General features: G+C 43.8%; 2 protein-coding genes across 2 annotated transcripts; one reads left to right on the plus strand and one right to left on the minus strand.

Annotated features, from left to right (window-relative positions):
* Positions 1130-5401, plus strand: LOC8077101 (protein WEAK CHLOROPLAST MOVEMENT UNDER BLUE LIGHT 1). The gene is made up of 3 exons (XM_002465124.2): positions 1130-1411; positions 2669-3288; positions 3394-5401. Exons 2-3 carry the CDS (start codon positions 2761-2763, stop codon positions 5218-5220), a joined length of 2355 nt encoding a protein of 784 aa, XP_002465169.1. The 5' UTR covers positions 1130-1411; positions 2669-2760; the 3' UTR covers positions 5221-5401.
* Positions 6892-11199, minus strand: LOC8080443 (probable protein phosphatase 2C 12). Its single transcript, XM_002467702.2, has 9 exons — positions 10325-11199; positions 9423-9594; positions 9073-9226; positions 8924-8987; positions 8673-8780; positions 8385-8510; positions 8062-8294; positions 7677-7879; positions 6892-7584 (listed from the first exon to the last, which is right to left on the minus strand). Exons 1-9 carry the CDS (start codon positions 10547-10549, stop codon positions 7550-7552), a joined length of 1320 nt encoding a protein of 439 aa, XP_002467747.2. The 5' UTR covers positions 10550-11199; the 3' UTR covers positions 6892-7549.

The raw sequence follows: 13660 nt of genomic DNA on the forward strand, positions 1-13660 counted from the left end.
GAAGAAATGAAAATTCGTCTGAGAGGCATAAAAGAAAGTTCAAAAAAAATTCATATAAAGAAGAGGTATTTTTTGAGAGCCACACAAGTAAAATCTCTGTAAAAAGTATCATATCTAACCTTGACATGACCTTATTTATAATAAAAAATTACTAAAAAGAAAGCTGCCAGTGAAAGACCATTGGAGGACTATTTTTGCTTGGGTGCCATGTGTATGGGTCCCTTTAGTAGGGATTCGACCGGCTCCGGCTCTTGTACTCTGTACGTCAAGGATCTGGAGCCAGTGAAGCTAAAAAGAAATGGCTCCACCAACTCTATGAGATAAGAGAGAAGAAAGAAAAAAATTCTACGAACAGTAGTGCTATAATATTAGAATAGTGCTGGGAGCCGTGAAGTCAGTAAAAAAAGATGAAAGAAAACAATGAAGGTAGAATATCTCTTCTGGATCTTCCATCGAATCTCCTATATCTTAAAACTAGATATTTAAGATAAGAGATAAATTTGTTCCTATGAATCTTCTAGCTCATCTAATGTACACCATTTAAGGGATCTCCTAAAACCATCTTCCTTCGCCCTAAAGAAAGGAGAAAACCCCCTTTACACAACACCACGAGAGTTATCTAATGATCATGAGATCCTTGCATTCTAAACAAATCGAAGTATATTTTTCACGCTAAACGACTGAAGTATATCCATCGAGTGAGGACGATTAATAAAAACTACGTACTGTAGGTTTAGTGGTGTGGTGCACATATGGAGTAGAAGTAGACGTAGCGCGGTGGTTTCAAACGAATTCAATGACTAATTACATAGTTTGTTTATAATTTGTGAGACGAATTTTTTAAACTTAATTAATCTATGTTTAGACAATAACTATCAAATACAAATGAAAATACTACCGTAGTTAAAACTAAATTTTTTCCTCAACTAAACAAGGCCGACTCCGTTGGGCGACACGTCACACTCACCTACTCCTAATCCCGAACCCCGTCAGCCGCCGCCCAGTTTCTAGAAAATTAATTAACTAACGGGAAATTGATAAAGCACGGGGGCTTTATTTACAAAAGTGAGCTACGGCTACGTTAGCCTTATCCAGCAACACCCCGGAGCTTATCGCTAATCTCGAGCTGAGCTGCGGTGGCGCTGCCGCTTGAGGCCTCGGCCCCTCCCCTCCCCTGGCCCGGCGACGACGACGAGTGCGCGGTGACGCGAGCGCAAGAGACAAACAGAGCTTTGACACGCACCCACTCCTACTCCCCTCCTTCCCTCCCGCAAAGAACACGCGCACACAATAAGGAAAAAGGCAGGCTCGGAAGACGGAAAGAGTCGCCGGCGGAGACCCCCCAATCGAAGGCCCCCCCGGTCGCTTCGCCCGCAAGGCATACCCCTGCTCCTCGGCCATCGCCCACCGGGTAAAGCTCATTCCTTTTTGCTGCAATTTCGCGATCTTAGTTTGGTTACGAATTACGATGGAGCTAGCTTGGTCGAAGCTGGTTTGGGTGGGGTGAATTTGACGGGTTCTTGGTCCTTCCGTCTGATGGATGTGTTCGGCTCTGCGGCCTGCCATGGTTCGGAGGTTTTTGCTGGTGTCGTGGGGGGGATTTTGGTCGGGGTTTGGAGCTTTGCTGTTTTTTTTTTGGAGTTGGCTGTGTACCAGTGAGTGATTCCTGTTTAACAACGTCGCCTGACGCAAGGATTGATTTCTGTCGTTTGATTGGCATCGGGGTCTGTACATGGCAGTATTCGGTGCAGAGGATTTTTTTTTTTGACAACAGGTGCAGAGGATTTGATTTGAGCTCCTCTGCTACACGAGTTGGGAACTAGGAGGCGATGAGGAATTCACAAGCCCACAGCTCTGCTGAACATCCCATGTTACACCTAAGCTGCGTGCGGTTAAGAGTGCCTCTTGCCCTGTTCAAGCTGCCATGCGTTTCCCGGCAATAGCTTCGATGAATACCTCAGCAACTGAAGTCTTGCATGCGTGCTGCTTGCGGACAAGCACATGATGATAAGATAATCCCAAGTCCTTGATGCCCATAAGGCATAAGTTACATAGTTCCCCAAGGAAATTAATCTAAACAGTTTGGAGAGTCCAGCGACTCCACGGATTAGAGGTGGTGATGGTAGAACAGGAACTTTGAACTAGCTGGCCCAATCTCAACATCATCTTGTTTGATCATGATGTTCTTGCTTTGCTTTGGATTTTATTAAAAGTAGAAGTTTTTTTAGAAAACTGTTTGCTTTTTATGTGTTGGAAAGACTATTTGGCTACACGGACGGACGGAAAGAGGTTTTTTGGTGGAAGTGTGGAACAGCTGCCGATCGAGTCGAGTAGTAATTGCTGAGCTGGTTCATGACTTCGTGTCAGTTAGTGGCAATGATTCATGCTCATAGCACTAGATCACACTTCTCTTGTGCTGGCTGCTATCATCTTTACTGCACACGAGAGTGTTTATGGTTCCATAATACATGCACATGAAACGGGGTGACTCATAAATGGCTGTAGTTTTTAAATTTTCCATGCTGTATGAATGGTAGTGGTAATAATAAAACTATCTCCCACTAAGGTGGTGTACGGTATGAGCACATTCTGCTTAGTTTACTTGTAATAATATGTGCACTTTATTTTCTATAAGCTGATCAATTTTTTCCTGAACTTTTGTTTATAGGAGTAAAAAACTGTGAAGGCTAAGCTTTGGGAATGGTGTTGACAACTTCTGCTGAATAACAGAAAAAAAATTACTCATCTTTTCCTGATTTCATGGAACTTCTTGATAGTAATGGTCACGGGGAAACAAGAGCACATAATGCTGAAAATATTGCACCAGTTTCTGTTAAGAGCCCAGATACATCATTGGAAATCCAAGAAAAGTTCCCTCACGATTTGACAGAGCACCAGGAAGAACTGGGTTCCCCTGTAGGCCGTGCTGGGAGTTTGTCACCAGAAATTCTCTCCCACATAGAACCAGCTCGGGCATCTGATGATTCATCAAAAGATGAGGGAGATCATGCTGCTCCAACAAATAAGGATGAAGTGAAAAGCATATCTGAAAATGGTTTTACTGGTGTATGTATTACACCAACAGCTGAAATTAAATCTGAAGAAGACAATATGCATCATGAGAACATTGCTGCCACCCCCAAAAAGAAAGTAGAATCACCAAAGGGATCTGAAGGCTCACACACAGGTCTTGTTGACACTAGTGCACCATTTGAGTCTGTTAAAGAGGCTGTCACCAAGTTTGGAGGAATTGTTGATTGGAAGGCCTACAGGGCTCAATCATTAGAGGTAATGTCTCTTAGTTTCACACCAAATGTGGATCATGGTCACACACATACTTCCTCGAAACTATTGTCTGATAACATTTTACAAAGTAAAATTTGTTTTATGCAGAGACGCAGGGTGATGCAACTTGAACTTGAAAAGGTACAGCAGGAGATTCCACAATGCAAAGAAGACTGGGAAACTGCTGAGGTGGCCAAGTCACACGTCATTGAGGAGCTAGAGAGAACTAATAGACTTGTCGACGAGCTGAAGCATACATTGGAGAGGGCACAGCTTGAAGTGGACCAAGCAAAGCAAGATTCTGAGCTTGCCCTACTTAGGGCACAAGAGATGGAGCAAGGGATTGATGATGAAGCTAGTGTAATAGCCCAAACACAGCTGGCAGTTGCCAAAGAAAGACATGAAAAAGCTGTTGAGGAACTGAAATTGCTGAAACAGGAGTTAAGATCAACACAGGAACAGTATGCTGTATTAGCCACTGAAAGGGATGTAGCCATTAAAAGAGCCAAGGAAGTTGTTTGTGCTGCAAAGGATACTGAGAAACAAGTAGAGGAACTCACTTTAGAACTTATTGCGTCCAAAGAGTCTCTTGAGTTAGCCCACACTTCACACCATGAAGCTGAAGAGCACAGACTTGGGGCAGCTTTGGCGAAAGAGCAGGACTTCCTGGCTTGGGAGAAAGAGCTACAAGAGGCACAAGAGGAGCTAAACCAGCTCAACGAACAAATTGCATCCAAAACGAACATGGAGTCCGAAGCTGATGAAAACGAGCGCAAACTACTTAGCCTGAAAAGTGCGCTAGCTGCCTATGTGGAAAACAAATTGAATGAAGAGGCTGGAATGGTTCAGGAGCAAGGTTCTGACGAAGCAAAAGAAATTAGTAGGTCAATCAAGGAAGCTCTAGCTTCAAAAAGGAAGGAGCTTGCTGAATTTAAAGGGAAATTAGAAAACGCAAGAAATGAAGCCAATTTAGTAAGAGTTATTGCAGAATCACTCTGTTCAGAGCTTGATAGGGAGAAAGCGTTACTTGCTACATTGCAGCAGAGCGAGGGTATGGCATCCATCACAGTTTCTTCTCTAGAAGCTGAGCTCAATAGGACAAAGCAAGAGATAGAAATGGTACATAAGAAAGAAGCAGAAACTAGGGAAAAAATGGCAGAGCTTCCAAGGATGTTGCAGCAAGCAGCCCAGGAGGCAGAAGATGCCAAGGTGGCAGCTCATTCGGCACAAGAAGAACTGAGAAAGGCCAAGGAAGAAGCTGAGCAAACCAACGCTTCCGTGACAACTGCAGATACCAGGTTGCATGCAGTTTTGAAAGAAATCGAGGCGTCTAAAGAATCTGAAAGGCTAGCCATAGTGGCAGCTCAAGCAATGCAAGAGAGCAAGGAGACAGGAAGCATCGGCGCTTCTCCTCGAGGAGTAACGCTCCCTATAAGTGAGTATCATGCTCTTAGCAAGAGGGTTCATGAAGCTGAAGAACATGCAAATGAGAGGGTGGCAGCGGCGTTGGCACAAATAGAGGTGGCAAAAGAGTCTGAATCAAGGAACCTAGAGAGGTTGCAAGAAGCATTCAGGGACATGGACGAAAAGAAGAGTGATCTTCAAATCGCACTGGAGAGGGCTGAGAGGGCAAATGAGGGGAAGCTTGGTGCTGAGCAGGAGCTGAGAAGATGGAGAGCTGAACATGTGCAGCGCCGGAAAGCCCATGAGGCTGCTGCACAACATGGGGTTAGTCCTGTGAGAACTCCACCGAGAATGTCTGTCCAGCAGAAGGGCTCTTATCAGGAAGAAAATGAACTTCTAACAGATCCGAAGTTGCAGAACTCAACTGGTAGTAAGGATCAATTTGTTTCGGACGAGAAAATGCGAAAAAAGAAGTCGTTCTTGCCCCAGATGTCCACACTTTTGTCTAGAAAGGCACAGACACAAACATAAGAGTGATTGTTCTAAAACAAAAGTCTCTGTATCTTTGTAAAATGTACATGAACTGATGGACACATGGTGTAAATTTAGTTTTTGTCCATACACTTGTAAATTGTTTCACACCTGTACACTATGAGTGTATGTCTTTGTATGATGTTTTTGGAGTGGATGTCGTTACCCAAGGCCTTGTTTACTTGCAAAATATCTTGCAAAATGTGAATAATACCAATTTCGTTTGTATTTAACAAATATTGTTCAATCATGGACTAACTAGGCTTAAAAGATTCGTCTCGTCAATTCCGACCAAACTGTGCAATTAGTTTTTATTTTCGTCTATATTTAATACTTCATGCATATGTCTAAACATTCAATGTGACGAGAAATCTGAAAAAGTTTGCAAATTTTTTTGGAACTAAACAAGGCCCAAATCTTTCTTTGCTTTACACCCTCTCTGTGCTCTTTTATTTTGTGCTTTACATCGAAAACCTCGGAAGGAATTTGTCTGTGTCCATTTATCAAGTTGCGTATGAACCTACTGCAGCTACAAGTTTTGGCTATAGTATTTTTACAGTACACTATACTTGTGTGTGCTGCGGGCGCAGCTGCAGCAATCACAGCCAAAAAGGAGCAAAAGATTTTGTGCGACTGCTAGCTGTCAAATACATTAGTTCATCCTTTGCGACATAAGAATATCAGACATGTCAGGTGTTCTCAGTTAAACAAGTTGGGGTCATCCTTCGTCGTGTTAGATCTAGCTTCTGATAGCAAATTAGCGGAAGGGAGTCAAGATTCAGCAGATTGTGATTTTTTTTTACAGTAAGGACTAAGGAGGAAGAAAGCTGTTGAAATGGCTGGCATATTCAGTAAGCAGGGCCAATCATACAGCAGGTTTTCTGAAAACTGATGCTAATAGCATCATGTCATGTCTTATGTCTATGCATTAACATCTACTCCCTGCATTCATGAATACACAAATAAATACACGTCTTGTTTTCCAAGAAGTCAAACTTTTTTAAGTTTAACTAGAAATATATCAAATAATATCAACATTTGTATATGCAAATAAGTATATTATGAAAGTATATTTCATGCTCAACCTAACGATACATATTACATATGATAAATATTAGTATATTTTGTATATGTTTGGTTAAACTTAAAAAAAAATTGACTCCTTGAAAATGAGACGTGCATTAGTACGTTTTATTCTAAATTGATGCATCTGAGTAAAAAAGCAACCCACAGGTACTGCAATTAGCTTCAACTCATGGTGGAAGACTGTATCTGTATGGGCTCTTTCATGGGGATGACAAGAGTAGGAAATTAGGGGCGGCTATACAAATGGCTCCCATATTGAGAATCCTGTTGACTTGGCCAAAAAGTTCCTATGCATCAAAATTATTGCCTGGCAGTTCAATGAACTCATCCTTGCAGCAGAAAACAATGACTACCTTAATCGATATGCACGCAGAAGCGATCATTGTCACCCTGCTTCTGTTTGATATAAATATTAAATGAAAGGTGGAACTAAGCTCCGTTGTGTTTATGAATTTTTCCCTCCAGATTGCAGTTTATATGCAACAAATTTGGAAACTTTCCTCTTTGCCAGAACAAGATTTACAGGTACCAAATTACATTCATAAACCTTAGAAATATATTCAAATTCAGCAACACCATTTCAAGTACATAGAAGCAAAAGCTCAAAAAAACAAAAGGAATAAATATTTGTTAGAAAATTGTAGTACAATGGTACAACTGCAGAATTATGGTGTAAATACAAAAAAAAGGGGTAGTCAATGTGATGTACTGATGTGCCTCATGACTATACACATGGTAATAAAGAATAAAAAAGAAAGGAAAATCCAAATGGTGAGAGGATTAACAAGGGAGGAAGCATTGTGTGACTTAGAGACTGGAAAAAGCATAGTCTTTATGGTCACTCATCAAGCAGCATGACATGTGAACCAAAAAAAAACTACGTTCGGACTAAATGGGTTTCAACCAACGACTGGTATTCACAAATAGACAAGTCGTGCAGACTTGATAATCAATGACAGAACTACAGAAGGCAGCACACCTTAAGGCTACCAGTTCATTTGAACCTAGAGGTCAGTTGTGGTCTCTCTGAATATAGACTTGATAAGCTCAGACCTCAACCTTCTACAGAACAACTGTAGTGCATCATATAAATGACACCATAAATCTCTATAATCTGTACCGATCACCATTTGATAAGAATGAAGTAGGTGAAAATTCTTGACGAGTTTACTTTATTTGCTAATGCTGTTGTTAGTGATAGTTACTGTGTATGAACCAGTGTATAGAAACCGTCAGACAAGGCCTACTTAGGCACAGGTTGGACAGCAGATTGGGAATCTGAAAGAAGAGGGTAACGAAGGATTCAGCACATTTATTGTCCAGTGCAAAAATGAAAAAAGGTTATAGCTTCTGGGTAAACACATCCATACTTCTTGAATGTAGCTTCCCTTCCATGGCCTCCTTTTTCACTTGACAGGAGGAACAGAGAAAAGGACCACCCCAGGGGTCAACTCTTGAATGCTTGGGCACGTTACCATGAACAGAGGTGCCCTCACCAGGTTTCATCTCCAATTGGCAGACAGCACAATCATGCAGCTTGAACATATTTCCTGCTGGATAATTTATATTCAACCTGTGGACAAGATAAAAGTACTTAGGCCAAATTGCACATGGATATATATAATTCATGTTCAAATGCTGTTGCAATAAATGCATCTATTGTCCAAACCTCTTATGCAGATGCATGCTCCCACCACATATCCTTTAATTACTAAGTATAAAATGTACCCAGCACAAAGAAAAAGGAATGCTGACCTTCGAGCAAGCATTGCAGAGCCCTCCTCGTATATTTCCTCCACAACATCAGGTTCCAAACATCCTCTGTCCATCTGGTCTTCAGACATTTCATCAGAGGGCCTCCGACGGAACAGAGCTTTGATGACTCCTTTTCCAGGCCTCTTTAGTGGGGGGCTTAACTTTTCTGCAGGTAGTATGTCAACTACTATGCAAGTAGTATCATCTCTTAATCCCTTTGAAGTGACAGCTTCCTACATAACAAGACCTATGAGTATAGATAAAACCATAAAGCATTCCTTATCGACAAGGGATACAGCAGGGATGAAAATAGATAACAGTACCTTAACAATTCGATTAGCAGCAGCTTCAGCTGGCAGACCCCTGGTGTAGTTCAGAGCCTCTTGAAAGCGCAGTGCATCCCACACCCCATCACTGGCAATGACAAGCCGGCCACCAGCATTGGACAACTGCAATAATGTAGGCATAAAACCTCAGATCAATTCATTTAGATTAGCGACCTTAAGCTGAGACACGATTGATCTTTATGATCGGTCTCTGCTACTATCTAATAACACAAAGAATCTTTTCCACTACTGCACTTATATAAAGAGTTCATATGTGTTATGCACCTTTACTTGCTTCACATGTGGGACAGGAACTATAAATTCCCCGACGTCGATATCACCTATTGACCTTGATAGACACAATCCACCTGGCCAGCATCTGAGTGGACCAATCTGAATAATGACCGCAAAGAAATTGTCCTTAAAATTACAACCTGTCCACTCACATGAATACAACATTGTATACTTGGGTGGGGAGGGTGAAACAAATAATCAACTTGGTAACTGACAACATACATAAAATAAAAGTAACGTACCCCAGCACCCCCAGCAATATTTATTCTCCCAACTTCACCTCCACTTGCTGTTACACGCTCCACCCTGAAGTTATGGAGGTTGGGTTAGTCATAAGTCTAACGATAGTGTAATCATATAACTAAGCTTGGACTTGGGCGTAAGGACATACTCCTCTTCATTAGCATCCAGGCGATGATCTGCTGATAAAAAATATACTGAACCCTCAGCAGATTCTAGAATACATCGCGAATCACCAACTGATGCTACAGTGACAACCCATCCATCTATTATAACAAATGTCACAGTGGTCCCTGAACGTGCAGCTGAAAACATTGTAACAGTCAGTTTACATCACAGTAAAACAGTCTGAGGATCCCATGATATATAGGAGGCTAAAACCATGCTGCCCACAGTAAACAGCAAATGTGATAGCTCCTGTAAACATTGCACACCCACTGAGAAATAATTTGCTTTTGAGTGGTAAGAAGACAGGCAGACCTGACATCCCATTTATAATACCTTTTGTTTGGAAGTCTTTGTCTGTTTTTACAAAACCAGCAACTAGTGCCCTTGGCAACGCAGCTGTCCACTCCTCACTTGTGAGATTTGGAGGTATAGCAGCCAACACATTGTTTATTAGATTCTCCCGGGTGTATATGGCAGCTGTAGAGCCATTGTGTCCATCAAAAATCTGACGCGAGAAACCAGAATGAATAGTTTGAGTGAGATTAGCAATTAGTTTAGTTGGTATAAGGGAAGTTTTAATATAGAAAATGTAATACTCTCCATTCATACTGTAGAACTGAATTATCACAAGAGTATTCCGACATGGGTTGACTTTGCCATTACACTGCTCTATTTTGTGTTGATAGAGAATGTTGGATTGATATATGAAAATTTGTAGGACCAAACTAATTGCCAACTACTGGAAGCCCTGAAAGATCCCAAACCAGTGGTCTTCTGACCACCGAAATGATAGAGTCAAGACAATCAAGAGCAGTAAAATACTAGCTGACATATGTCCCCATGTGCTTTGATGCCAGCACACCGCAAAATCAGGCCTGTCAATCATGCTACTACTCTATGCAAAAGACAAACAGCATGAGACCATGACAATGACACCACAGGAAGCACTAGTTCCATGATGTAAAACAATCACGAAATCTTAGAAATGGTGCTATTACACTAAACACATTATAAGGAAGTAAATAAGCCACCATAAAATCCAGGCTCAGAAGCATAGATGAAACTTTTAGTTATATGCTACAGCAACGAGATTCCTACCACACTTTTAGTCCATCCAGCCACATGACCCAATTACCAGCAACAATCAGGCGGCAAACTGTACATGGTTTGCCGACATGCGAAATGAATGCAGTAAACACAGGCCAAAAATAAGAAGAGGGCCACTGAATCATTACCGCAAACACGGAAATGGCGTCGTCGTCGCCTGCATTCTCGCCGCCGCCGCCGCCCGTGGTGCGGTGGCACCTGGGCATGAGGAGCGTGAAGTCCTCCCCTTTCTTGCTCTTGTTGGCCTCCCCGAACAGGATGTCCGGCCTCTCCACCTTCTGGTTCCACAGCTCCCGCTTGAGGAGCACGGCCAGGGGCACACCGGACCCATCGACGTCGGCGTGCACCTCCATCGGAGCTCAGGCCTCCAAATCCCTCCGCCCCCGATCCGCCGCCAATTGCCCCCAAAGAGGCGGATCTGGGGCGAGGAAAGAAACGCGTGGAAAAAAGGCTACTACTGCATACAGTGGGGGAGCTTTGTAACGGATCAACGAGGGACTTGGGCCAATCCGACGAAAGAATTCTTATTTTTTTCCCCCGGCGCAACCGAATTCGCCGCCCAAGAAAACGGAGAATCCCTCGGACAAGGACGGCGAATCTCGATGCGGCTACTGCTGCTGCTGCTGCTCGCCTAACGCGGCTTGGATCCCAATCTCAGCGGCCTCTCCAAGAAACCGCAGGAGCATTGGCCAGACCGACCGCGACCGGAGCCGAACGAACGAATTCCCACTCCCCACCCCCAGCAACCGCAAAACCTGGGGCGAGGAAACCGCCGGCTACTTATTTTCCGGAGCACGGAGTGGGGGTCCGCGAACGCGATCGAGCAAGCTGGAGGACGAGGAAGGTGGGAGATCGGGAACTTGAGCGGATTCAAGAGGGGGGGAAGGGGAGGGTGGGAGGTCAGGCTAGCTGGATCGGGGAATTAGTTAAAAGCCGTTATGGGAAGGCCGAACCGCCGAAGAGAAGCGCCTGAACGTGCGCGCCAGGAAGGAAGGCCGCTCAGCTCAGCTCAGCTCAGCTCATCGCCATCGAGCTGTCAATCTACTACTCTTCTATTGTTTAGTTTACTGTGATGATGATAATTGATTGATTGATTATATACCCGGGACAGGATTATACGTTACCTAATCTCTGTCAGTTTTTAAAATTTGTCAGAATACAGATATGTGCATCTTGTTAGGAAGAATAAATAAATTGGTGTATAGATGTCGGAATGCCGAAATTTTGCGTGGGAACATGTCATGAAATATATGGGATTTTTTTTCTTATTTGTTTTAGTGTTTTTCCACTAAAGAAACACAGGAGTACGATTTGTATAATCTCTTCCTTTCAAAAAGAAATAATCTGGTTGCAAATTGTAATTAGACCTTTAGCATAATGTTATTCCCTCTGTCTTCAACTTCTAGAGTCGTCCTAAGTTAAACTTTTAAAATTTTGACTGAATTTCTAGAAAAACACACTAAGTTTTATAGTACCAAATTAATACCATTAGATTTATCATAGAATATATTTTTATAAAATATTTATTTTATGTCATAGATATTGACTCTTTTTTTCTATAAAGTTGATAAAACTTAAAAAAAATTGACCGACACGAATTCTATGAGTTAAAGCTTTCCGGGAGGAGGAGTATATCTTTTCACGGCAAACAAGGGCCGTGGTAACTAAATTTCTCCAAACCACCAGTTTCGGTCACGATGTTTGAGTACTAAACTAGGAGTTGATAGCTAAAAGATGTGACGAAAAAACTATAAGAGACGAGTTAGCAATGAAGTTGCTCATACCAAAGTTTGATGGTGATGAGAGATAATTTGTAGGCTATCAATAGGCAACGCCGCATGATGTAGGACAATGTGAGCCCAAGCAAAGGTGGTGGTGTCAGGTGTGACGGCTACAGTTGTCTGTGATGGTTATCGTCCTTGCCTGGCATCATGTGAATTCAATGCGAGATAGCGTCGACAGGCAACGTAAAGCAAAGACGACGCTATTAGCACTGCATGGCATGGATTAGTTCGGCGCGGGACAACGTCAATAGATACAATGCAAACAGAGATGATGGCGTGGTGCCTATTCGATTGGTTTACAATGGCATGTGACGGCTACCTTGCTGGTACGTGCAAACCTAGTGCAAGATAGGATCGACAAGCGGCATAAAACGGAGGCGATGGCATGATGGGTGGCTCGCGGTGTAGGATATCGACAATAGTGCTTCGACATGTTAGCATTGTCACTTAATAACAATGGTGCTTCATGTTGACTACTTGTGGGGGTACAATGCTTGTGGGTGTGTGTTTTTGTGTTTTTGGAAAAACTAGTGCTTATGGTTTGGTTGTAGCTATAGTTTTCCAAACGGCCACCCGACACGGCACGGGTACAGGCACGGTGAGGCACGAAATACCCAAACAGGATATTCGCTCTTTTTCTTGTTCTTGATGATATTGTAATGGAACGGCAAACCTATTTCTTCGCTTTTTCGCCAACAAATCCGAATTATCTTGAAGAATAGAAGGATAGAAACAATGCCGAACAAAACTGGTAGGGATTGGGGCGGATATCGCAAGACAACGTTACCGGCCCATCATGCCGTGCTTGATAGTGCCGCCGTGCCAAGGTTGCAGCCTAGGCACGGCCCTATCAGGTCTCAATCGTGTCGTGCCGTGCCACCGGGCATGGCAGCACGCCGGTGCCCGTGCCGGCCCAGACACCACACCAGGGAGGTCTTTGTCACCCATGTCGTCGTCGTCATCCCCAGGGAGGTCACGGACCCTCTCCATCTCATCAGCCATGGCAGTGGCACTAGCCTCCACCGTGTCCTCAGAGACAGAGGGAGGCCAAGCCGACATCCTCACTGGCCCTAGCCTCAAACGGCTGCCAAAACCCAAAAGAAGAAGAAGAAGTCAGATCAGAGAAGAAGAAGTCAGATCGGAAGCAAAGAAGAAGAAGAAGTTATGGTAAGGGTTGCTTACCTTGCAGTCGACGGCGACGGAGAAGGAGCCGCCTTCGCCCTCGACCCTGCTGGGCGGCCGGTCGCCCTTCGCCATGGCTGACGGAGACTTAGAGAAGCAGAGAGGCGAGGCGCTCTTGCTCGCAGAGTCGCAGTCGCAGCGACGGCCGACGGGGGAGGGGAGGCTGGGGAGGGGAGAATGAATTAGGATTTGCAGCGGTCGCGACTTATATAATCGCCGTCTCCAACGCTCCAATCCAACGGCTGGCATCATCCGAGGAGGGGGATCCAACGGCTGGCAACGCTCATGCTGTGCCTGAGGCGGGCCAGGCTGATTTGCCGTGTCGTGCCCGTGCTGGCTCATGGGCCGAAATGTCAGCCCAGGCACGGACACGGAGGTTACCGGGCCAGGCCGTGCTTTCTCGTGTCGTGCCCGTGTGGGCCCATCGGGGCTGGCCCGTTTGAAAAACTATAGTTGTAGCTGTATAGTAGTATTGTTGTTGCTATGCTTGAGTTGTAT

This window comes from Sorghum bicolor, chromosome 1, assembly GCF_000003195.3.
Source record: "Sorghum bicolor cultivar BTx623 chromosome 1, Sorghum_bicolor_NCBIv3, whole genome shotgun sequence".
Classification (NCBI taxonomy): Eukaryota; Viridiplantae; Streptophyta; class Magnoliopsida; order Poales; family Poaceae; genus Sorghum; species Sorghum bicolor.